This window comes from Eschscholzia californica, unplaced genomic scaffold, assembly GCF_041429995.1.
Source record: "Eschscholzia californica isolate CP2 unplaced genomic scaffold, dmEscCali1.0.p SCAF_4, whole genome shotgun sequence".
NCBI lineage: Eukaryota > Viridiplantae > Streptophyta > Magnoliopsida > Ranunculales > Papaveraceae > Eschscholzia > Eschscholzia californica.
In genome coordinates, this window is record NW_028238461.1 from 12885242 (window position 1) to 12910317 (window position 25076).

General features: G+C 37.1%; 4 protein-coding genes across 9 annotated transcripts; 2 read left to right on the forward strand and 2 right to left on the reverse strand.

The window, feature by feature from the left end:
- Window positions 1-461: 461 nt before the first annotated feature.
- AO (L-aspartate oxidase) lies at window positions 462-5269 on the reverse strand. Of its 5 annotated transcripts, none has more exons than XM_086632948.1 (10): window positions 5089-5201; window positions 4870-4938; window positions 4183-4326; window positions 3749-4103; window positions 3428-3670; window positions 2434-2490; window positions 2190-2270; window positions 1891-1952; window positions 753-1775; window positions 462-547 (listed from the first exon to the last, which is right to left on the reverse strand). In XM_086632948.1, exons 3-9 carry the CDS (start codon window positions 4314-4316, stop codon window positions 764-766), a joined length of 1944 nt encoding a protein of 647 aa, XP_086489074.1. In that variant the 5' UTR covers window positions 4317-4326; window positions 4870-4938; window positions 5089-5201; the 3' UTR covers window positions 462-547; window positions 753-763. The 5 variants fall into 5 exon arrangements, with proteins under 5 accessions (XP_086489074.1, XP_086489073.1, XP_086489072.1 ...); XM_086632947.1 differs by having other exon boundaries at window positions 5071-5168; XM_086632946.1 differs by lacking the exon at window positions 462-547 and having other exon boundaries at window positions 598-1775; window positions 5089-5269.
- Window positions 5270-7134: 1865 nt separating this feature from the next.
- PEX14 (peroxin 14) lies at window positions 7135-11995 on the forward strand. Of its 2 annotated transcripts, none has more exons than XM_086636591.1 (13): window positions 7135-7564; window positions 7682-7809; window positions 8732-8943; window positions 9037-9085; window positions 9205-9392; window positions 9806-9986; window positions 10066-10218; window positions 10463-10539; window positions 10668-10716; window positions 10817-10875; window positions 11011-11055; window positions 11150-11218; window positions 11330-11995. In XM_086636591.1, the coding sequence occupies exons 2-13, from the start codon at window positions 7746-7748 to the stop codon at window positions 11810-11812; spliced, it is 1629 nt and encodes a 542-aa protein (XP_086492717.1). In that variant the 5' UTR covers window positions 7135-7564; window positions 7682-7745; the 3' UTR covers window positions 11813-11995. The 2 variants fall into 2 exon arrangements, with proteins under 2 accessions (XP_086492717.1, XP_086492719.1); XM_086636593.1 differs by having other exon boundaries at window positions 7200-7564; window positions 10466-10539.
- A 935-nt stretch (window positions 11996-12930) lies between these two features.
- On the forward strand, window positions 12931-17717 carry AMSH2 (associated molecule with the SH3 domain of STAM 2). Its single transcript, XM_086636595.1, has 12 exons — window positions 12931-13363; window positions 13474-13538; window positions 13640-13712; window positions 13843-13950; window positions 14522-14559; window positions 14750-15017; window positions 15183-15272; window positions 15780-15842; window positions 15955-16029; window positions 16424-16486; window positions 16875-16927; window positions 17287-17717. Exons 1-12 carry the CDS (start codon window positions 13280-13282, stop codon window positions 17459-17461), a joined length of 1155 nt encoding a protein of 384 aa, XP_086492721.1. The 5' UTR covers window positions 12931-13279; the 3' UTR covers window positions 17462-17717.
- LOC147542843 (phosphoglucan phosphatase LSF1, chloroplastic) lies at window positions 17684-21953 on the reverse strand. The gene is made up of 10 exons (XM_086636594.1): window positions 21327-21953; window positions 20743-20849; window positions 19773-20232; window positions 19547-19618; window positions 19336-19457; window positions 18876-19091; window positions 18632-18737; window positions 18427-18539; window positions 18113-18260; window positions 17684-18008 (listed from the first exon to the last, which is right to left on the reverse strand). The coding sequence occupies exons 1-10, from the start codon at window positions 21669-21671 to the stop codon at window positions 17889-17891; spliced, it is 1809 nt and encodes a 602-aa protein (XP_086492720.1). The 5' UTR covers window positions 21672-21953; the 3' UTR covers window positions 17684-17888.
- Between the last annotated feature and the right edge of the window lie 3123 nt (window positions 21954-25076).

The window sequence follows — 25076 nt, forward strand, 5'->3', positions numbered from 1 at the left end:
CATCAGCACGAAATCAGTTCGAGGAATCTGACACATTTTTATGTAGGTCGCCTTGGGAAATATTGTTTTCGGATGGAGAGAGATGGCCATGGTGTCCGAAGGATGTGGTGGTTGGGGAGATGGTCCTGGTAACCGAAGGACGTGGCGGTGGCTGTAGGAAAATTGATGTGTTTTTGGTAGTAGGTGTTGGGGTAAAAAACAAACTTTTTATTTCTAGGTCTTGAAACAAATTGCCCTCTATCCTGAGTGGGTCAAATACGATTGACCCAATCTTTATGCCCTCAACCAAAACAGTAGCCTGCAAACAACCAACTGGGGTATGTGGCCAGTCAGAGATACATATTACTTTCTCTCTCTAAATCACGTCGGGTCACGTACCTGGCCAAGATGGGCTAGGAGACAATTTTCTTTCCCAAAACACTTCTCGCTTTGATTTGTACAGAAAATCTGAATGTACAGACCTTTCACAATGCACATGTGGGTGGGTTCGGGTTGGGCTCGATGCCTCTGGTACCGTGGCCAGAACCAGTCTGTACAACTCTAGGGTCTGTAGAAATAGGAGTTCCAAATCACCACATAAAATACTTAACAATAATCTTTGTTTATTTGAAAGACAAAAAGGATGAATACTTTCTTGCTCTTTAAATGGTTGAATTGTTTCAAGAATTTTGTTCTGCTTTTCATGTTTGAATGATTCCAATACAAAGCTTATGACTAATAATTTGTATAAATGGTTTAACAACAAAGTTTACCTTTCAAAACTTCAACAATGAAGATGTTTGTGTAGTTGTTGTGAACTCCATGTACCCTTCACCGACGAACATGGAAAGATAATTGTAGGTTGTCTCTTGCTCTCTTCCAAGTGAGGAAAATCTATCGTAAAGTGAAGTCCTCGGCTTTCGTGTCTCGCAAGTGCACTATTCACAACCAACTTCGCACAACAGAAGAGATTCCTCATTTCGCAAGCTTCGAGTCCAACCATTGTTAGTTCCCATCCTTTCTGAAATAGATACTCTTCCCATTCAGCTTCCAACTCCCCGATCCTTTGTTCGGCCATCTTGAGTCGGTTTGTAGATCTCACAATTCCGACATATTCCCACATTATAGATTGTAGCTCCTCTCTTACTTCTCGCGTCCTCTGTATTATCTCTGTCAGTATTGAGCTTTCAAGTGACTCTGGTACTATGGGCCGAGCCCAAGATGTTGAATCATTCATGGCAGGGGTGGAATTTTGCATGTGATTGATTGAAGGTTGTACAGCTCGTTGTGCAAAGACGAGTGCCTCCAGTAATGAGTTGCTTGCGAGACGGTTTGCTCCATGTAGTCCTGTGCAAGCAACCTCGCCTGCCACATAGAGGCCTTGAATATTTGTCTCTCCATGAAGTCCGGCCCGAACCCCACCACACATATAATGAGCAGCAGGTACCACTGGTATTGGATCACGGGTTATGTCTAGCCCGTAACGTAAGCATTCAGCAGCTATGTTGGGAAAATGGGAGAGAATCTCGTTTCGTGGCTTGTGACTTATATCGAGCAGAACGTATTTCTCTTTCCGTTTCTTGAGTTGGTCATCTATACTTCTTGCTACTACATCTCTAGGTGCAAGTTCTGCTCTCTCGTCATATTCAAGCATGAATCTCTCCATATCAAGGTTATATAGAATACCACCGTCTCCTCTAACAGCTTCTGTGATAAGAAATGCATTTTCGCGAATCTTGGAGGGTTTGATTGGAAGACCCAAATCAGCCAATGCAGTTGGGTGGAACTGTACAAACCTGAAAATGTGAGTGTAATATGATAATGTGAGTTCTCTTCCATCCTGCCCATATTTAGACAGTAGAATAAAGTAAAAGAGTGTCGTCTTATGAAAAAACTTGGTAATTTACTTACTCCATGTTTGAAATCACAGCTTGTGCTCGATGGGCCATGGCCACTCCGTCACCCGTGGCTACCTGAGAATAATAGAATGAGATGTAGAAGATAACAAAAGAATTTTCGACTATATAAGTCAACTGAAAATTGTTAGCTTAAACGCTTGAGAAGTAGATTGAAAATGCCAGCAAGTCAACTGAAAATTGCCAAACCCCAAACTTGGTATTAAAGTCTAACATTTTGAATCCTAGATTTCCATCCCCCTAAGCGAAAAAATTGAAACATGTAACGGTGAAAGTAAGAAATTGCAAAAATACCGGAGGGTTTGTTGTCGAAGGGTAAATGTGTCCGGCTCCACCTGATGCAAGTAAAGTCACTTTTGAGATGACTCTGATCACCTGGAATTTGTATCAATGCAGAACAGTTAAAGATGAATGTTTTAGATGGTTTCCACCAACCAACTAACCGTCGCACCTCCTCGAATGGTGGCTAAACGATATGTAGGTCGCATAAAACTTCCACGAGAAATAATAAAAGAAAACAAGGTATCGACTGTGTCACCTCTTGTGTTTCAGTATTCAGAGTGTCCACACCATGGCAATATATTTCTGAGCCAGCCTGCCACGCATAAACACTAGTACATTTTAGAATTTACTCGTTGAATGGATAGACCTAGAGCATTTTGGAAGTATATAAAATTAGGAAAACCCGATTATCTGATAATCGAAAGAAAAATCCTTGTTCATAAGGAAACATATATAAATTATGAAACATCAAAATGTCGAACATACACCAACATAAGATGTGGAAATATAGTATCTCTCTTTTACCACTTGCATCAATCTCTGATATGAAATGCTCTTCCTTCACTATTCGTTGAGACATACCTAAGAACCATGGACAGGTACAGGTATTCTGTTCAACACTGCTACGTGGTGTCGAACACGTTGAATGAAACAAGCCCAAAAACAGAGACACATACTTGCACATACATTTTCTTCTGTTACTTATTAGACCCTTTTTTGTTACAAATTTACAATGTTCTATTTCTTGATCAACCATAATATTATTATAGACGAAAACCATTAACCTATCCTAGAGTAGTGTTTTATGGTCTTAACATGTGTGCAAGTAAACACGATACATACAAAATCTCCCGTTATACCTGTTGAAGTGACTATGAGGGTACATCACGGGTATTTGACACGGTAAATTTTTTTAGAAATGAGTATCCATGTTATGTAGGAAAAAAACCCATTAATTTATCATCCAAACCTTATTGTTGAGAAATCGCAACAAGAACGTATCAACTTCAATCATAAAGACGATACTAAGTATGTGCTCTCATCTGCTTGCCCCAAGGGGTTTTCTAATGCAAATGCTAGATATAGTCTAGAAATAGCCTATCAACTGCATATGCTACAAAAGTGAATAGTATATAAACATTTTCATGCTCCTCCAAGCTGAACCGTCTGATATCTAAGGAGTGACACTGATCATATGACGTATTTTAGAAGTTAAAACTGATGAATTTATGCGAAGGAAAAAAGAAAACCTGAGAAGTCAGCAAATCTATAGCAAAATGGTGTTCTAACATAAAAATGTTCGGACAATCGTCCACAGCTTTAAGCAATGCCCTCTCTATCTCTCTTCCGGTCATATCAGCAGCATGAACAATTCTATGATGAGAGTGTCCTCCCTCCCTCGCTAAATGCAAATTTCCATCTTCTCCATGATCAAAAGATGCACCAAGAGCAATCAATTCACGTACTCTATCGGGACCTTCTGTGCAAACTACCTATACAAAACTAAAGAGAAAAACTCAAAATACAAACTCTAGTCATTAATTGAAACCATTAACCATTTTGAAGCTTACCCTCACAGTTTCTTCGTCACATAAATAAGCTCCTGCAACAATGGTATCCCGCATGTGGTCCTCTATCGAGTCCAACGGGCCCAAAACCGCACTAACACCACCTTGGGCGTAGTTCGTGTTGCTTTCATGAGGTTCAGCCTTTGTAATCACTGCAACTGATCCATATTTTGAAACATCGAGAGCATATCGTAGTCCAGCAACTCCACTGCCAATTATAGCAAAATCAAAATATTTTGTAGCACTGTCGCCCAGGCAAGATACAGTTATGCTTCTGATGTTCTTCCTGCTATCAGTAATAAGAGTTCTGAAGAATTCGTGTTCTCGGACCTGCAAAAACTTCGATAATCCACCTGACCTATAAAATTGTTACCAATGTTTTAGCCATTAAAAGTGAAACCATTGCTTCAATATCGCCGAACAATGTGATTTTATACCTCAAAGCCTTTCCATCTGTACATCTCTTGAAAGTTAGGCTGAACGGATACGAACCTTCTTTGAAACTATGTTGCTTATATGAATCCATTCTACAATGCAAATTGGACCTCCCCGACACCAAACCCGTCGCCATTACAATAACTCTGAAGGAAACAAACCCTTGAAAGTTAAAATGATCATACTTCAAAGTTTGTTTTTGAACTTCTAATTGAGACAATTGATGAAAACCGTATATGGGTAGATTAAGTAAGAACAAAGATCTAATAATAAAAGCCTATTACTTAACATCAGAAGGAGAAATTAGAGATTAAGAAAGACTCTTCTCTTAGTTCTCTACCATTTATTATTCCTTGGGCTTAGAATTCTTATCACCTAAAAAGCAACAAAATTTCTACAAAAACTTCTCATAAGAATATCCAATTTCATCATGAATCAAATAAGAACTAAAAGATAATTGAAACATCTGAAACTTGGAAAAGTAAGAACAACCCATCATCAGATATCAAAGATTAACCTAATAACAATCCAAATACTTGAGTATCAACCACTAAAATAACATGATAAATCATCTAAAAAACAAAAACCCAATTTTCAAAAACTACCCAAAAAATAGAAACACCCACCATGCAAATGGATTTTGACATAAACTTGAATCAAGCAAAAGGCAATTGAAAACCAATACTTACTAGCTTTTACTCTGTTTCAGTTGGATTATAGAATATGAAAATAGACCCAGGGAGAATATGAATATGAATCTGAAAGAGAAAACCCAAGAGAGATTCGAAAACAATCAATAATACTATTTTATAAAAGAGAGAGAAAGATAGAATATAGGGTAATTTTATTGGGAAATGAAGGAGAAGAAATCGAGATAAAAAAAATTCCACATTTCCGAAGCGCCACACCTGACTTTTGTCTCTGGCAGGAAAGAAAGAAAGAAGAAGAAGAAACAGGGGTGCTCGAAAGAGAAGCATCCTTGAAAGGTGCAATCTTTATGTGGGCCTTTTCCCCTTGTTTCACTTTTTTCTTTTCTTCCTCCACTTTCCTTCCTTCCCCTTTTTTTTAATCCTTGTGGTTTACTATTTTGACTAAATTATGTCTTCTATGGCTATTTAGTCATTCCTTTGATAGAATCTTATGATTGTAGTGTGACCCACATGAGGATGTAAAAGTCATTCATGTGTTCAATCATATTGTTACTTGATGGATGGACATACCTTAGAGTATACTTTTAGTTATGTTTAACTGGAATAAATTGTAAATTATACGGTTTATCTTTTTAGAGTGGTTTTTTGTTAGCCTACGAAATATAATTAGTGTTTGTTTTTATGAAATATTAGTAGATTGCTTTGAAATATTTTTATTGAAACAACTGCCATAACTGTAGAACTTCTCAAAATCTGTGGTTGATCCTTTTTTTAGTTATTCATTCGTCGTACTATAGCTAAAGATGATGCTAGAATTGGAAAATTTTGTCATTACGTTGGGTCTTGCGTACAAGAGTTTTAGAACGTCAGTGCTGCTTTTATATATTTGAATTTAACTTTCCTTTATTTGTTGTATTACAATTTTTCTTTAAAAAGTCAATTTAATTCTAACAAACGCCCAAAAAATTTTGACCCGAGGGTTATACCTTGCTCAATGCGTGTTTTTTTTTTTTTATTACATCTGCAAATATTTAGTGAATCAGTAGCCACAATAAGTAATCAATGGTAGGTTTTGAGTACTAATTTAGTTTTGTCTATTCGCCTAAGTACCTACATGTCCGATAGTTTTCACCCCTACGTTTAGGGGTGCTATCTCTGCGCATACAGTTTAGCTCCTCCAACATCAACATTTTTGCTATGGTTTTGCTCGTACTTGTAAAGAAGGGAATTTAGTCAAAAATGGCCTACATATTCAAGAGAGGAAAAATAGAGATTTCTACTCAAAATCCCCTTTGTACTCATCACCTCAAATTGGGTCCACAAAAAGGTGTTCTCTAGTCAAGCTCAGCACACAAGTGGAATTAAAGAATGAAAGTATAATCTGTAAGATGTGATCACCATGAATCTGTTATTTGCATCCCAATGCTAGCTATTTTATTGTGGAGGAGAACATTAGCCAAAACAAAAGGTCAATTCAAAACACAAAATACACCCTCCAATTTTGCTTGTTTGGCTAGGTGCTTCACGTGTCTTAAGCCACCCTTTTCATCTCTTTATGTTTTCATCTCTTTTTATTGATATTGGTTTCTTTTTAACCAGTGGATAAGATTATAGAGGTGACAAAAAACCCATCCAATTGAGATAGATATTGGAGGAGTTTTGAGTTATGAATCTCTTGATTGATGTTGAGGACCTTTGTTGTGTATGAATGAGGCTCTTTTTTTATCTTGATCTCTTCAATATACACTTTTCCCCTAGCTTATTCTTTAGATGAAATGTGATAAGTAGGCACAAAGACAAATTCCAAATTACAACGAGTTATCAGAAAAAACACAAGGTTCAGTAAGAGGACTCTCCCAAGTGATAGGAGTCAAGTCGTAGAGCCTGTAGACATTAAAACACATGAAAGATGTTCGCTGAGAGTGATATTAAAACATATGAAAGATGTTCGCTGAGAGTGATACTAGACTAAACCCCTCCTTGGAGTCTGGTGTTGGACTTTTTTTTTAGTTGGACTTGGTCTTTCATTGCAATACCTAGAGTATTTTATTGTGACCATGTACGAGATAGTTGAACGATATTTTATAAAGAGAATTTGACAATCTTCTTGATCAAACATAATCTTAGTTCTGTCATTGCAAGCATAATTTCATTTTTAGTTCAACATCAAACCCTAATTTCTAAAATCCTATATATCTATTTTTGTCTACTATGATAGTACCATGACAATATGTATAGACTACGTACATGTAGCTAATGGTTGTCCAAATCAGATAAAATTTGATTCCAAAACTAAATTGATTCAAGGCAGATTTTAATTTTTTTCTTTTGTCATGACATTTAATTGGTCCGAAAAACTAGTTCTTCTTGATTTTGAGTACATGTAGTAATAACTTGTCCGATCCAAACAAAAAGAAAGTTGTTGTATGCTGGGTCAAATGGGTCGGCCCGCCCCTATCAAGACCTAGTCATATCAGGATGAACCGGTTAAAAACCGAATTACATACCGTCGGATTCATCTTCTTTGTCAACTTCTCAGTACTCGAGGAAAATCCAACAGCAAATAGTTGAATAAGACAGTATGACCGGATAAACCCCTTTGTTTCGGTGTAAGAGAGAGAGAGATAATAGTGAAGGAACCTCACTGTGGCAGTATATGACGACGAGCAAAACAGAAGAAATGGTGGAAATTGATTATCTGATCAGCAACTAGGGTTTCATTCTGTTTTCACAGGTTTGCTTTGATTTGAGCAAAACTAATATCTGACGTCTTTTCTGTTTTTATATCTTTATCATTTTCACTTTAATCAATACATTCATTTTATCTTTTTTCTGATCTTTAATTTTGTAGAGAGAGAGAGAGAGAGAGAAAGAAGAGTGAGAAATTGGGTTAATTGAAAGCAGTTTTGGTGATTATGGGGAGTGAATCTACTCCACCTTCTTCTACTAATCTCACTGATGAAAAACCTCAAACCCCAGGTCTCATAATCTTACCTCAATGTTGAAAGCTTGTTTATTGATGTTGTTTCTTGCTCAATTTTATATTGGATCAGAGTTTAGTATGAACCCTAGTCAAATCTTGATTTGGGTATCTGAATTTTATTTGATATAATTGATTCTTGCTAAAACCTGTTGATATTAATGAGTTTATGGTCGATTGCAGTTCAGAATAAACCCTAGATTGTGTAACTAGAATTAGGTGTGTCTAGTTGAAATTTGATATGGGTATCTTGATTTGTTTTTAATTGATGCTTGCTGGTGGAACATGTTCATCTTTTTTAATGGTTAACGGTTTCACACGATATAGCTGAATTTTTGGTTTCTTACAAGATAAGGGACCTTTTGATTAAAAACCCATGTTGAATTCTTGAATTAAACCTAGGGTTTTAGTTGAATTTGTTTTTCTTCATGGGAGCTTTTGGGTGATTTCATCATAACGATTAATTCTTCTCTTTTATCAATTGTGATGGAATAAGTTTTCTTAGATAGTCTCTCAAGTATGTATGTTGGTATGTCATTTTGAATTCCCTAATTCATTTCTGGCTTGCTCGCTTTTATTTTCATATTGTTTTTGTTATGAATTTTAGTTTCGTTTCTACCATGGTCGGACCTAAAAAACTAAGTCACCTTCTTTAGTTTGTGTTTTTCGATGCATTTGCCTTGTCGAATGGTGTAGAATGACCTTGATTTAAAGTGTAAAGGCCAAATTCTCACTATATTGCCACATACCTAATGGTAGACAGTAAATTGTAATATAAAGCTTGATGTGAACATATAATATCCACTAATTTCTGGAGAACAAAGAGGGTTCAGGACCTCTTTTTAAACAGATGTACCTGAAATCGAAATATTTCTACCTTATCTCCGGGTTCTGATTATCTAACATTGACTGATGGAGCAGGGGGAGTTGCAATGGGGGACATTCCAAGAGAAGCCTCCCCTCCATCTGTGTTTGTCAACTCAGAACCGCTGAGAGAAGATCAAATTCTAAGTGCTGTTAAGTTTCTAACACATCCAAGTGTTCGGGGTTCTCCAGTCGTTCACCGCCGGGCGTTTCTTGAGAAGAAGGGACTAACAAGAGAGGAGATAGATGAAGCTTTTCGCCGAGCACCTGTAAGCTTATTATACCTAAACTTGACAATAGAAGTACTATTCCTTTATTTTTCCGATGCATAATAATTTCACAATGTTTCTTTAAAACTGTAGGATCCATCTCCAACTGTTACAACTCCCCCTGTAGCTACCCCAAATCCAGGTAATATAGTTTGTCTTGATTTCCTGACGTTTTATGCACTTATGAAGTGTTAAGCAATCTTTCTTGGCTCACATATCGGATTTTCGAACCATGATGTTCACTTTTCCTTTTGACTACAGGTGATCAGTCGGCGGTAGCATCCAACCTGCAGCCTTTGGTAGCTGCACCAAGTCCACAGCTTGTAGTTTCTGCCCCTAGTGGTATAGTTTCGAGAATCACACATAGGACTGAACTTAGTTGGTCCCGTGCTATTGCGCTCATAGCCTTCCTGTTTGGTTCTGGAGTTGGAATTACACTTCTTTTTAAGGTATTGAAACACCTTTTCTAGTTCTCAGTCTCTTCACATTGTAAACCACCCCTAGTTAGGAGCTTGATATCAGTCACGTAACCAAGATAGTTACAAAATAAACATTTCGAACATACACATGATTATTAATTGAAAAAAAGAAGAAAAAATAAAGTGAAGGGATGGGTTTAAACTGGAAGAATGATGACATAAACCTAAAAGATTCTTTCAGTTGTGAGTAAAAAAGAAGTGCTGGATGTTGTTTAAATACCGCATCATGTGTTGTTTCGAACATACACATGATTATTAATTGTTTCTAAAAACTACAATTACTTGTTAGTAATGCATTTGCATAAACCAAAACTTTGAGTTAATTTACCAGATGGATTTTGAACTTTGATGTGTATATTAATCTGATTATTATTATTCTGTAGAATTCTATTATTCCTAGATTTAAATCTTGGATTGGAAAGACTGCATTGGAGGAATATTCAGTGAACAAAGGTATGTTACCAAGTGTAGCTGAAGAAGCAGCAGCTGCTGCAAAAGCTGCTTCTGCAGCAGCTGCAGATGTGGCTAAGGCAACTCAAGAAATGTTGAATTCCAGAAACGAAGGTGGGTTCAGTTTATTCTCTATTCTTATATGCATATTCACCTTTATGTGTGGTAACCCTTTTTTTTATGTTCCTCTCAGACAGGAAGCTCCATGAGGCCTTATACGTTGTGTTGGATGTCCAAACGCAAATGAGATCCTTGACTGCTTCTGTCCGCAGATTGGAAAGTTTAAGTGAAGCCAATGCTTCATCAAACAGGCAGTTTGAAGGAGTTCAAGGGTCATCAAGAAATGGTAAGTTGCTTCATTTCTTTTCTAGAAGGAATATTTTGTTTGCGTACTGGTGTTTCTTGGTTGCCTAGATCTGTCGATTCATTTTATTTGAAGATAACATTTTTGAGTATGTAGGGTATATTTTACTGCCTTCTTTATCTTCTTCAAAGAGATCCTGCAAATACCTATTAATTCATGCGCTTATTAACTTGATACCAGCCGACTCTTTTCCCTTTTTTGTTGTTAATTTTCTTCTGCAATGTAGTAGGACCAAGTAACAACCTATTGAGGAATTCAAGTCTTGAACAAGATGATGTTAGAGCCCTTTACACAAATCTACAGGTAATCAACAAAACCCACTCGATCAATAACTTAAGATTTTATGTTGATTATTGTTTTGCAAGCTTTTGTAGATCTAATTTTTATTTCGAGTTGCTTCTGCTAATTTTTTTTATTTTTGAAAATGTTAGTATCAGCAACAACGAATGAATGGCAGCGTGAATTCTGACTTGGGCTCAGGTTGTTATTTTGCGTTTGAATTGTTGATTTTCCTCTATTCAGCTTTTGTCACTATCTATGTCCAAATTATAATCTTTTCGGTTCATTTTATTTTGTGCAGTGAGGTCTTCATCGGCACCTGTATCTAATGAGCCACCACACCCTAAGCAGTTTGCTGAGGTAATATCTTAGTTAAAACTTTTAAGAACTTGCTCCTGGTTTCAAGTATTCTTGTCTGAAAGAAATGGTTTGAACTTCGAAGTTTTCATAATCTAATGTGTATGAATTGCAAAACTATGATTCTGGCATTTTCAGGTCATGGCTATGATACAAAGAGGAGAGAAGCCTCCTGGCATCAAGGTAACCCACTTCTTTCCGAGCATTCTTGCATTACCCTTTACCGGACATTCACTTCTGAATAGAAATTTAACTCTTATTCTGGTTTGAACTCTAGGAAATCAATGATTTGCCTCCAAACCCTAACCAACCACCATCAAATCCTCGTTTGGCACCAAGAATCAAGGTTTATCTCTTGACTTCCCAAATTTATGTTTTCTTTCAAAGGTCGAACCGAAGCTCAGTTGGTTGATAACTTACTTTTTGTTGTTCTCTGATCCAATATCTCTTACCACAGCCATGGGAGACGAATCAGAACCAAGAAGGCTCTTACTACGGTGATATTACCAACTCCAGGGTGCAAGATTATCCACCCACTTCTCAGTTTAATGGAGACCGTTCAGAACTTCCGTGGCAAAAGAAAAACGTAAGGATCACAGAGGTTGAATCTGAGGATGAAACAAGAATGTCTTCTTCCCGTTCAACAATCAATGAACAGCAGACAGTTCGACGAGCATGGGTACCTCCTCAACCACCACCAATTGCCATGCCTGAAGCAGCAGCTGCCATTAGACAAACAAAACCATCATTTAGAACAGAGCGATTGGTTGAAGAAGAGAAGTTGATTGCTCGTCCTTCGGAAGAAAGCGCTGATGAGTTGCAGAGGGTCACAAAACTAGCCGAATCAGGGGGTGAAGTTGAAAACAACAATTATGTGAATGTTAGTTCATCGACTACTGAAATACAAGAAGAAAGGGCAGATTTCATGGAGGCGAACTAAGCGATCAGGTAGGGTTTATGAAGTTCTCTATAAAACTAGTTTTTTCATGGAAATACCCCTTTATTCTACTGCCAAATAAATTAGAGAGATGCAAACTCTGGGAAGCTGTTTTCATGGTAGACTAAAGTTGTAGAAGATACATATTTGACAATTATATCAATATGGTTCTACTTTTCTTTTGAACTAGTTTTTCTGATATAACAAGGCAGATGATCAATTTCAGATAAGAACCAAAACTCAATCTGACAGTTTTGCTAATCTTGTCATCTCTTATTAGGTCAACCATAATTTTCAACAAGTTGATTGAGATCAAAACTGAGTGGGCATATTATGAGTTGATTCTTGATCTTGTCGGATTCTTACACGATGTTTAGTCAAAGATTTAGTCATCTGAGGAAAAATCAGTGTTCTTTCTCAGTGTGCAAAGTAGTAGCTATATGCAACTCAGAGACTTCATTTCTTTTTCTCCTGTACTTTGTCGCTCTCTGGCTAGTTAGGTATGCAGGCATAAGGGAGTGGGGATATAACTAGAACTTCTTGTGCTTGAAGCCTGCCCAAGTCTGTGATGTGATTGTGGCGCGTGGGTATTGGCTCGTTCCGGTATTGGGTAGGTGGACTGCCTCCTTATGTGGGACGCTTCGAGCTTGGCTCTGCTGGGCCTTCAGGCAGACACAAACACCCAAACCCGCTCCGCCTAGCCTCTGTGCGGACTTAAGCACAAAGGATACCACCCTCCACCGGGTTTCAACTCACTCGGACTCAGGTGAACGTAAAGGATATTTACACATATGACCCTAATTTCGGAAACTCTAAACCTCTCATCCTCCATCCTTGCAAATGACAGAAGAAACTCTGTTGTCAGAGGGCTATCTCTGTCTATGGACGACGTCTAGGGTTTTCTCTAAGGTAGAAACACAAAAATCATAGGAGTTATATATTATCAGATCAGGGGTCTCTTTAACAATAACCATATAAATCTATCTATTATAATGTGAATTTGGAACATTAATAACTTTTAATACTAGATTCTATATCATATTGTAATAATTTATAGATAAGGAAGAAAAAAGTAATTTTTTTTTTTGTTAAGGAAGAAAAAAGTAATTGAAAAAGAAACCAATTCTTCTTTTAGCAGGGTGAGGCATAAAAGGGGCAAATAATTTTGGCGGGTAAATTGGCCTTTCGGTGAGAAAGAAAACCAGTAACCAACAACTATATAATCCAGAAATTAAAGTTACGTGAAAATGACATCATCACCTCCAAAAGCAAAAAACTAAAACCCCCACGTCTCTTTCTGTGTGCCGTGCCGTCATTTCATGACCTAATTCTTTCTTCTCCCCAACTCGGCCTTTTTCATGTCTCTTCATCTTCTTCAGGAGTCCTTTTCAAGTTTTAACATAAACCCTAACTCCAAAGAGAGAAAGTAGAATTTAGACACAGAAATTAATCACAGGGGAAGTAGTAGGGATGGAAACCTCAGGTTGTGACCACCCAAACAATCAATTCCCCCTTTCTTTCTACTATAGAATTGCTGATCAACTCATCACTCAGGTCCTCTCTCTCTCTCTCTCTCTCTCTCTCTCTCTCTCTCTCTCTATTCATTTAGGTCGATTAGGTTTTAACTTTTAAGTGAATTCTTCTCATATTGCTTAAATGATCAGGCAAATCAGTGTAGGAATGAAAAGAAAAAAACCCATCTTTCCTTGACTCTGAAAAGATACATCAGGTTTGTCAATTTCACTTTTTGATTGAAAACCCTAACTCTGTTCATAAATCTTTTAACTGTGCTTAAAGTTTAAAATGTTCATAATCTGATTTCATATGCAGTTTACTTTCAATTATACATCAACATGGAAGTTACTCAACCCATTCTTCTAAAGAAAAGCTTTATCATGATAAGGTATTTGGTTATTTTATTTGATTCATTTGCCTTTAGGGTTTTGTTTCTTGATCTCTTTGGTATATTGTAGTTGTTTTTCTATGTGAAGCTTGAGTAGTAGTTAAGTTGTTTGTATAAATGTTTTGATCAGATTCATCAAGAGTTCATAAAAGAATTGGAAATCTTGAAATCACAATTTGGCTCTAATACTTCAAGCACAATAGATAGTGATCCCGCTCCGAGCAATAGTTCGATTGAGGTAACATTCAAGTCACATAATCTTTTTCGATTTTAGAACTTTTATTAGCTTAACTATTTAATCTCAGAACAGTACTACCTAACAATTGTCATATTTAGTATTTCCTTGATACAACTTACAAGACAAGTAGATGTTGATGTTTTTTTCCGAAACAATAAAATTCCAACCCTAGTCTTCCCGTTGGAGACACAGGCATGTTTTTTTTTGAATTGGTAAGCGTGTGCCTCGAACCCTTGACCTTTAAGTTGGAAGACTTACCTCTTACCACTTGAGCCAAGGGTTGTTGGCTAGACACAGGCATGTTATCACCCAACCGAAGTGGGATTCAAAATATGCTTAAGGTTAATTATATATATGTCAATTAGTTCCTTATTCTTGTCGAATTTCATACTCAAAGGAACTTAATCCTATAGGAGATAAAGATGCCAGCAGTTCACGTTTTGTAGATAAATAAGAGAAACAGACGCATTAGCATTTTAACTGCAACTGTCACTTCATCCTTAAGTTGAAGTTATGTACGGTTTTCTCTATAAGGGGTAAGTTATAATCAACTTCAAATATTTTGTTTCAGTTCCGAGGTGATGGAATAACAGAAATGGAAACTCAGAGGTATCAATTTTTCTCTCTTCATGGACGACCTTTTCTGCTATATTTTACCAATCCTAGCACAAAGCCAAAAACCAGTCCGTATTTACTATATATACTTGGGATAACATCTTATGATGGAAGTTGCAGAAGTCTAATAGTCTCTATCAGTATTCTTGAGCCCGATAACTTATTCTTTCCTGCAATATTGCAGTTTCCATTGTTTTGATCAGGAGAATCTTGTAGTGACTTCTTCAGAGAAAGTGAATTCTTGCAATAGTTGCTCATCATCTTGTTCAACTCCGTCCCCCACAAACGTGAAGATGCAAAGGACGGTCAGTGTTCACCTTGTTACGCAATCGTCTCCATCTCCTGTTCTTTCTTTCGTACATAATGTACCCCAGGCTTTGAGTGTTTCACATATCAATGTTTCTGATTCACAATACGAGTATTTGAACTCTTCTTACCAAGACATACACATTGTAAGTAATCAAATTTCTTCCTGTCTTTCAATTGGGTTGTCACTTAAGTTTACGAGGTTCTCGGATAGATTCCCAGCTTTTCTAACTAAATGAGTGTCAATTTTGTTTTTTAACATATTGTGAAAAAGGTTACTAATTGGTGGATGCTTTATTTTTCCTGTCCAGTCCAGCAGGTTGATGGAAGACTTTCTCGCACTTGCCCGTGACAACACAAACAAGGATGTTGAAACCTGTGGTGTGCTTGGTGCTTTTCTTGTAAGATTTGAGTTACTTATCCACAATAACCATCGTATATGTTTTGTACCTTTTTATTCTATAGATGTATTTCATCTGCTCTTTTTTGGGTTGCTCCTTTAAAGTTCTCTTTGAGATGGGCCATAAACTGGAGCCTTGTTCAATACTTATCTGTTCTATACATTTTTCATTAGGTATTGAAATTTCAAAATGGTTCCTATTTTAACACGTCCACTACGTCCTAGGGAACCCAACTCTGTTGATCTTGACTGGGTTTTGGTTTCTGGCTCGAGTAGTTTGAATGTTGGAACCATCTGAGGCTTGGTGCAACGTACCGAGAAACTAAAAGATTGGAATTTTTAGATTTATTTATTTGGATCAAGTTTAAGTATATGGATCTGTCTCCTCGTCATAAGAACTTTTACCTATTAGTCATTTGATTTTTATCCGTCCGTTGGAGTCTGCACAATCAACTTGTTTGCAGTAATAACTAATAAAGTGATTATTTTCCTCATATCCTGTATCCAGAATGACAGAGTATTTTACGTAACCACCTTAATAATACCTAAGCAGGAAGCGACATCCAGTTCGGTAAGATACCAAGCACGCCCTCAGCCAAGTTAATGTTTGTACGTAGCTCTAGTTCATTTAATGGCTAGTTATTTCAATTTCTTTACTAACATATCTTAGTCACCAACGACAGTGTCAGGCGACAAATGAGGAGGATATTTTTTCCATACTAGATGAACACTCATTATTTCCTATCGGATGGATCCATGTACGTGTTTGTTCCCTTGATTTCTTTTCAACAATATGATTGAATTAAAAGGAAAAGGAAAACGTTATCCTAAAACAGGCGGACAATTTGATTTGTATCTATTCTTGTTATATCTGGGTTGGGGTTTTATGGACAGCTATTGAATATTTTGGCTCCCAATTTTCTTTTCTCCTATAGCTTATCGAGTTCAGTGGTTTCGGTTTTGGTTTTGTTACTTACAGCCGTGTATTATTTTTCTCCTTTCATTTCTTGTCTGTTGTTTCAATCAAAGTAGTAATTTTCGAAGTTGAGGAGTGTTTCTTGAACGTTGTTATCACATATGATGCTCTGAAGTAGTTTAGGAACTTGTCTATTTATTTGAAATCTGATATCGGATCCTTGTTTATATTTTCAGACACACCCTTCTCAGACCTGCTTTATGTCATCCATTGATCTGCACACTCAGTTCTCTTATCAGGTAATTGATTAACTTTAGTAGTACAAATAACATAATTAATCATTTTTCTTTGGAAAATAATTGTTTTGAAAATAAGAGACTTGGTTAATGGGGATAGTTTTCTTATGAAGCTTGAACGAATTGAATACACCCCTAAACTGCTATCTCATCTAAAACAACACACCGATCTGTTGACATTAATATTGCATGTATAGGCATAGCTGAGTGAGAAAACTGTCACATTATTGGAGACTTGCATGACGTCTGGCATCTCATATTCTCTTGTACCTCGCTGCTACTGGGCTGAAGCAGATATTACAACCAATAGAAATTCAGCTGTTCATTATGCATGTTAACATGTTCACTCTCGAAGATATCGCGATCTAAACTTCCTTTTCTGTTTGACCAGGTAATGCTACCTGAGGCAGTTGCTGTAGTCATGGCTCCAACAGATACCTCAAGGTGATCTAGCCTTTCTTGTCGTTGCCTACTCTTTGCTTCATTATTTAACAGTTAGCTAATGACTCTCAATATTTGATCAGAGATATATTTGTAACTTTGTTCTTCATACATAGTGAAATCATCACGCTATCGTTCTGTGGACTAGGTCTCACCCATCCACACGTAAATCATCACGCTAACCGTAAACAATGTTGACTTCCCCCCTAAATAACACATTATCTCTTACTTGCTTGTGACATAGTTCAGAAGGTTATTAGGGTTTATTTAGTTGTCCTTACTGTTATCATGTCTCTGACGAACAAAATGTTTAAACTGTCTATTAGGCTTTAGTGCTCATTGATCTTGTTTAATGCCAACAGGAGTTATGGAATATTTCGGCTAACAAATCCTGGAGGATTTGAAGTCATTAAAGAGTGCGATGAGAGAGGTTTTCATTCGCATCGAGAGACATCGGACGGAAGACCCCTCTATGAGGATTGCTCCAATGTCTATATCAATCCGAACCTGAGGTTTGAAATTTTCGATCTTCGTTAATTTCATGCAAAATACGAATTCCTATTGCTGAGTGAGTTCAAATCTGAGGTCAGACACACCATCAGAAAGCAGTTCAGGGTACCTGATCTCTTTTTTCGCTGATATGTGCATTATCGTGTAGTTCAGTCGGATCTATTCGTCATATAACAACTATACATATTTCTTTTTCACTTTGTACATCTATAATTGCTTTGTATGTTACAACAATAATACTTTGATCCATTTATAAAACATAAGTAGATCTTTATTCGCTGAATATCTTCAATGTTGCAGTTTATTCATCTTGACGCTAAAATAATTTCGTACGTGGTAGATGCTTCAATTTATTTTATACAAGATGAATGAACCAGAGTACCAGACTCCCTCTTTCCCTCTCTCTCTCTCTCATCAACTGTATTGTAACGTTCTATAAATGGTTGTGGTTCATCTACTTGGGAGCTAGTCTGATTGGACAGATAGAGAATGTAATACATCGAGCCGCTTTTGCCAACGTAACACGCTCGTACTCTGTCAATGGCCTTTCTATCACCTTGACAATAGATGAGTCCTACAACAAGATAAACGCCATTCGTGTTAATATTACAGATGTGAAAAACTTTCGACCCGTTAAATGGTTAAAGCCCTCTCTCTCAAAGAAGAAAAGAGATGCACCTTCGATTGTTGTTGAACGGAAGAAGGCCGTATACTGGCTTTATCTCCAACTACGATAACATTATTCATATTTCCACTGTTGTCTGTCTCTGTTGGTGATCCTGTTGAATGCCTCCAATTCCCACTGACTACGAACTTGTAGTAATACCTATCAGCAAATAGCGTGAATGTCGTTTAGAAAAGTACCGAGACAGGCATACAAGTAATACCTAGCAGAAAATAACATGGATGTTGTTTGGAAAAGTATCGAGACAGGATATTCTTAGATATGAAAAATTTCGGTGAAGATGGTGAAACAAGCTAGTTTAACTTACTTTCCCTGTCTAAGTTTAAGTTCTACTTCATATCTTGATCCTCCCATGTGAACTGCTTTAATGGGTTCTTTCCAGTTACCTGTAAAATCTCCAACCAAAGATACATCTTCCCCCTATAAATTATGTACAGGAAAACACAACGAATATGAGAACCGGACGGCCCAAATTCAAGTAACAAATCAGATGGGCAGAGAAGAAATTATACGTCTCTTCCGTTCCAGACGAAGGTCACAGCGTAAGTTGGAGGTTCTTCGTGTCTATTGTTCTCTATCATAGCAACAAGATCCCATGTCGCCCACACAATCGCTGGTCTGAATCAAATTTCAGTCATTTATTTGGTCAGTGAACTATACGAATTATAATTGCAAATACATGTTATAGCGAAATAACGTCAAGAATTTGATCAAAACGAAAGAAAAATGTAGCAAACGGCTGGGGCGCCGGTCAACCTGTTGGGTCTGCATGGATGCAAGGCGGTAACAAAATTGTAAGCATCATTGAGGGCAGTATCCTGCATCCAGTGCAAGTATGCGATAATACAAGCGGGGGATCTATCAAACCCGGTGGTACAGGTAACATAAACTCGATGATTCTTCTTCAATAATCGTAATAGTAATCCTGCACAAAATGGAAGTTTCTTCCTCAAATCGTACGAGTCTACTTCCCTGCAGTATAAACCACACAGAACTTTATGGTACCCTAGATAAGTTAGTATATAGAACTTATTGACATTCATCCAGATTTAAAAATAAAAAACAGAAGATACCCACCACTCTTAAGCAATAGAGTTTCACACATCTCACAAACAAGACGATATAAGTGTGCACGGTCACGAGATAATTGGTCCAAGACACAAAGTGGAAACGACCACTTGAGAAGGCGAACAAGATATAGGATGAAATCAATTACCTTATAGGATAGTTGATCATGAGAATGTTAGAACGACGACAAGAATCATTGATCGATTCTGAATTAATTCCCCAATTCGTACATTCATTCGGACTCTGGAAATTTAATACAGCAGTAACTCCCTGTTGTACAGATTCATCTTGTGGTGTTAATTGAACAGAAAACACAATGATAAAGAAGCAATAACATAACACAGAGTATGTACTTATACCACAACGTCAGCCAACATTTCCACATCGCCTTCTTTCTGTATGCATGAACCTACATATAATTGCTCCGTAATCTGTACCACAAATCAACAACAGTGGGGAGTCAGTACTCAACAAAGTTAGTTTGGTGAGAAAAGTTTTGAGGCGAATGTTTCAAGTAATAATCCACAGACAGGCCAAGAAGAACGAATGGAACAAAATGGAGCAATGAATGAAAAGATGAAATACCTTACTATATCCCATACCAAGAGCGTGATTGTAGTATAGCTCGCCTTTAGCACGATCAAGAGCTTTAATATATTCTTCTAGTGGAAAACTTCCATGAGCCCATTCACCATCTCCAGCTCCGTCCTCAGATACAATACAAACAAGCTGGCTCATCGGCGCAGTAGAAAACCTATTCTTTCTCTGTGAAGAAACTTGTTTGTTCTGATCACTTAGGTACTTCCACCCCGGTACGGTCAAGATTTTTGACGAGAAAACAGCAAATCCTGAATTTCCACTGCTCTCGGATGATGACTGCAAATGAGATGCTAGTACAGTTCTGTTCCAAGAAGCTAGTGGAACACGACCTCTATTGAATAAGAGATCGACATCACTTTTATTAACCAGTTGTTGGACTGGGAAAGGAGCTGGTGGTCTTTCAAGGATCAAGCTAAAGGATCCATTTTCCTCCTTCAGAATTTTCCTATAGAAACAATTTAAGGCAATGAAGTATCTGAAATTGAACTATTCGTCGAAGAAGAAGAAGAATCACTACATTTCTATGACACCAAATACAGTTCAATCTCAAGTATATTCACTACTCTTCTTCAATGGGAGATGCATCACGATCCTAACATCAAAGGCACGTCATTACAAATTACAGAAGTATACACCATGACCATTACGCGAGTAACGAGTAGCCCAAATACATCGTATTGATCTGATAGCACATATAAGTGCCAAACTAAACATACTAAGAGCTCGGCGAAACGAGGAATATCTATAAAGGGAGCCTGGTCTATACAGGTTGTCGAGGTTCCTCTCATGACTGGAAGTTGGTATCGCTCCTAAGACTACGAAACTGCTAACCTACTAGTTATAAAGCTATTTGGATTACACAAATATCAACTTCAAATATCCAATTGACTTAATAAAAAAGTAGAAATGCTCATAAGAAAACTACAAGGAAGGAGTTAAAGATAGAAATGCATACTCTGCATCTATGTAGTCCTTGATCTCAACAAATCCACCTCCTGACCCATCACTTGCTTTCTTTAAAGTATCACCCACCATTATTATTCTTGTCTTCTCAGCATTTCCCTGCAAAAAAGTTGGCATTAGATAAACATTCAACAAATTTTGATTTTATTAGGCAAATGTTTTGCACAAGCAAATGGAATGCGATCAACCGGAATCACACTCCGCAATGGTGTTTGGTGCACGAGATTGCATCATGACCCTGTGGGGTACGTGGGTTTGCGAATACTTTTCCCATGGAATTGTCAATCATATAACGGACAAAACTAATCTCTACTGATCACGTTCCTCACCAAATTAAAACACCAACGTTAGGTATTGCAATTACCAGGAACACGCTCGGAATACATTTCATTTCCTCGTGCCCAACATGGCCACAGAGATTTTTCAATCACAATATATGCATTCTAAGGATTTAAACCACAAATATCTAATGAGCAAAAAATATCAATACTCAAGACATAAAGAATTAGAGAGAGAGAGAGAGAGAGAGTATGAAAGTAAATACTAAAAAAAGTAGAATTGAAGAACAGAGCATACCCCTTTTTTAAGTGAATGAACAAAAACCTTCCCATCAACAGACATTGCAAAACGAATACCTAATGGTTTATCAATTGTTACCATATACTCATTAAGATTCATCTTAAAACTATTAGAATTTGACATTGCCAAAACCCTAGTCCTAGTAATAACTTTCCTACTTGAAAAAAACTTGTTCTTTTCCACCTCTCTAATACTAATACTAACTCCATGACCAAAACAAGAAAGAGAAGAATAAGAAGAAGAAATTTGAGTGAGTTTATGATTGTAGAGAGAGAAAGAAGATCCATTAGAAGCAGTTCTATAACATGAGAGTTGCAGAGAAGAAGTAGAAGAAGAAGACATGGGGGATGATAATGTGGAGATGGGTTATCGAGATTTGAACTTATGAAATGATTTATGATCATTTCAAAACTTTGGGTAGATTTTGATTGTTGTATTTATATGAGGAGGGGATGAGGAATTGGTGGGAATTGAGGTTTCTTGTGTTTTCTTCCATTTTTTTAATGGGGGGAATTGAGGAGTAGAGAGAGAGAGGGAGAGGATTATTATTGACTGATCGAGGAGGAAGAGCTACAGAGTCAAGGTGGGACCCTTAAATACCTTCCAAATATCAGATTCATTGTTGATTTTGTTCACCTACAATGGTAAGGTATGCTAACAGACCCACACAATCATGGGGTGCCTCTATAGGAGGCCCACTTTTTTGTTGTAGGTCATAATGGAGTCATTGACTTAAGTCAATGCCGTTTGACCAAATGACTACTTAGGCCCCGTCCCCTTAGACAATCATGTTCCAGAGAGCAAGCATACTCTCGTACTAAATAGTTTGATTGGTCGTTTGAACACAAAAAAAAAAAAATAGTTTGATTGATCTAGGGATTAGGCTCTTGGGATGAGATCTTAGGTTGTCTAACTCGAGAATTTGCCTATGCATTGTCCAGTCTAAGAGGTCTCGTACTAGTCTGAGGGTAGGATCATTTAAAATTTTTTAAGTGTATATCATTTACAAACCACTCTAAAAACACTCGAATTCAACCCAAAACCAATGATAAATACTTTTCAAGAGTTTTACCGTTTTTTCAAACACTGGGTAAAATATAAATTCAGAAAATAAATTTAGGGTTTTGAGAATCGATTTTTAATAAGAAATTGAGATATTTGAAGCCTTTCTTTAATTTATTTCTTCAATGAACGAACTACAAATGATACCCTTCGAAAAATACGAAGAAATGTAAGAATTTTGTTGAAGCTTTTGGAAGAGCAATAGAAACGAAAATAAAGATAAAAGAAAAAGTCAAAAGAATGCTCAAAACATCTATTGATAAAGACCAGCGCTTTGTGGAGGATAAAATGAGATGTTTTGCGAAAGGAAGTTTTAAAGGGGTCTCCCATAATTGTTAATGGCGCACCCAGCTCCCCGTACCCCATTTGACTCTTTAAAATTCGTTTAGTTGTATTTGGTTACAGACTTCTTCACATCGATGGTCTCGGGCGAATTTTGTTAGAAAATTCGACTCAAGGTCCACCGAATTAACTCCAATATTTTGAGTTGAAATTGGTGGATTCAGACTGAATTTGTTACGAAATTCGCCTCAAGGTCTTCAAAATTCAAAAAAGATGTTTTAGAGTTGAAATTGAAGTTGAATTAGGTACACTTGAGTCAAAATTTGGAATAAAATTCGACCAGAGTTCACCGATTTGAGTTACATTCAATAGTTCTTCGGTCGTTTGGGATCGGCGGACTGGAGACAACTTTGTAACCAAATAGGCCAGAGTGCACCGATTTTAAGTTAAAAAAGGTGGGAGTGTCTGTTTTGAAAGGAAGCCCTTTTTAACCATTTTCAAGAATATAAGGAGGCCAACTGAAGGAAATATCCTTTCGTCTGAAGGAGGTGTCTTTCGACCAAGATAACAATGCGCCCAATTTGTCAGAATGGATAATGATGACTTTATCTAGAAGATCATCTAGTCGGTCGAATTAGGGGTCGTAACGCTTAGCTACAGGCCAACTACGATCGCCGGATCACTTCAGCGATTCGCGACTAACATAGATCGGATTCTACAACGGGTTACACCACCAAGTGACGGTTTGATCACAGAAATAAAACTAGAGGGAACGGATTAAGAGAATGGATTAAGCATTCGGACAAAGATGGAATTTTTTCTAGAGAAAATCAATCTCTACAACGTCAAGTAGATACCTCTAGGTAAGGTCCTAGCTGACTCTAAAGGAGGGAGATCAAGTCGATTGCTCGGGTGTCTCAAGTATAGGAGCTACAATTTGGAGCTCTCATCTTCTGGATAAAGACATCGAATTTAGTTCGAGGGATAGCGATTAATAAGATAATCTTTTGTCCCATTCTAGTTCATCTTTAGTTCTTGCATGTGATTCTGAAAACTAGTGTTAGACGTATTAGACGTCTGAGATTCTGCTTAGAACACTAGGTGACACAATATCTCGACACCAACAACCGAACACCCCCAATAACACTTGCAGGAAGGGGGTGCTTTTAAAACTCCTCTTTTCTTAATAGGGTAAAGAAGTTCTAGGTGGTGCCTCTAGAACACAATTTCATATATTAACCATGAAAGACTAGCAAAGGACTAATAATTGACTTTTTTTTCCAGTAAATTTGCCGGAAGATCCAATTCTAGACTTTTATAAGTTAAAAAGACAAGTTATATAGTCTCTTTTGTTAAAAACATAGCTATAACATTTGTCTTTTTTGGTTACAAATCCAAATATTTGTATTTGTTTGATTAAAAACTCAGTACAAGGGTGTTACAAAGCTGTCACAAGGTAAAGGAATGAGTTATTTTATACAACTAGGTTTTGCCCTAAAGTAAAGGAATGAGTCATGTTATACAACTAGGTTCCACTGCGTCTTACAGACGCGACAAATCTCTTTTGGCTGACGCCTTTGGAAAATTGTTTGTTGCTAGTCGTGTGTGAGAGGGAGAGAGAAAGTCGGTTAAGGGAAAGATCACTTTTCTGTTCCCAACTAAACGATAGCCTAAAGCCTAACTACATTATTTATACCATAATAATCTCAATTCAAATAACCAAAGATTCCACCTTCTCTGGGACTCGAACCTGGGACCTCCAGGACTTTCTGGAGTTTATGTTAACACATTGAAACCACTTGGGCTACCAACTGTTGTATACCACAAACATATTCAAAACAATTTGCTACTAACAAAAAAATAATATTCTTATTTTGTAGAATACTACATTAGAATTAGAATATATGAAATTGATGATACGCCTGGTGACGTTGTGAAAGAAAACTATTAGGCTTACAAGAGGTGCCTTTAGCCAAGGACACCACCAAAGCCACACCATCCCACCACGAGAGGAGGCTGCCCATATGTCCAGATCCACAGTGGCGACAACTCCAGATCCAACAACTATAAAATGATGCAGCTAGGTTTAGGATTTTACAAATGTAATTCTATACACCTTTAGTGAAATACCTCTGTTCAAATCATATTTCTTGTTGTTATGTGTAGGAACACTTGGTATTTAGGTTTTCCAGAGTGTGTTTACCATGTGCTATTTCAGATTTTAGACATAGTTGCCTAGAGCCCAGATATGCTGTGTTTAAAAGCTATATCAAATATCTTATGCTCTCAAAACTAAGAAGGCAAGATAGTTAAAAGAAGCAAAGAGCCCCTGAAGCTTGCCAAAATACATCAGGCCCGTGGCGCTCAAAGAATGATAATCGGAAAAGAAAGCCTAACATGATT

Excerpts from the sequence above, each read along its gene's own strand:
- AO (XM_086632948.1), bottom strand. The coding sequence starts at position 4,316 with ATGGCGACGGGTTTGGTGTCGGGGAGGTCCAATTTGCATTGTAGAATG. Across the intron at positions 3,671-3,748 it reads GTGACGAAGAAACTGTGAGG|GTAGTTTGCACAGAAGGTCC; the intron begins GTAAGCTTCAAA and ends AGTTTTGTATAG. Across the intron at positions 2,491-3,427 it reads TAGATTTGCTGACTTCTCAG|GCTGGCTCAGAAATATATTG; the intron begins GTTTTCTTTTTT and ends TATGCGTGGCAG.
- PEX14 (XM_086636591.1), top strand. The coding sequence starts at position 7,746 with ATGGGGAGTGAATCTACTCCACCTTCTTCTACTAATCTCACTGATGAA. Across the intron at positions 10,717-10,816 it reads GAATTCTGACTTGGGCTCAG|TGAGGTCTTCATCGGCACCT; the intron begins GTTGTTATTTTG and ends TATTTTGTGCAG. Across the intron at positions 11,056-11,149 it reads AGAAGCCTCCTGGCATCAAG|GAAATCAATGATTTGCCTCC; the intron begins GTAACCCACTTC and ends TTTGAACTCTAG.
- AMSH2 (XM_086636595.1), top strand. The coding sequence starts at position 13,280 with ATGGAAACCTCAGGTTGTGACCACCCAAACAATCAATTCCCCCTTTCT. Across the intron at positions 13,364-13,473 it reads CTGATCAACTCATCACTCAG|GCAAATCAGTGTAGGAATGA; the intron begins GTCCTCTCTCTC and ends TTAAATGATCAG. Across the intron at positions 14,560-14,749 it reads ACAGAAATGGAAACTCAGAG|TTTCCATTGTTTTGATCAGG; the intron begins GTATCAATTTTT and ends GCAATATTGCAG.
- LOC147542843 (XM_086636594.1), bottom strand. The coding sequence starts at position 21,671 with ATGTCTTCTTCTTCTACTTCTTCTCTGCAACTCTCATGTTATAGAACT. Across the intron at positions 19,458-19,546 it reads AAATGTTGGCTGACGTTGTG|GGAGTTACTGCTGTATTAAA; the intron begins GTATAAGTACAT and ends TCTGTACAACAG. Across the intron at positions 18,540-18,631 it reads TCGTCTGGAACGGAAGAGAC|GGGGAAGATGTATCTTTGGT; the intron begins GTATAATTTCTT and ends CATAATTTATAG.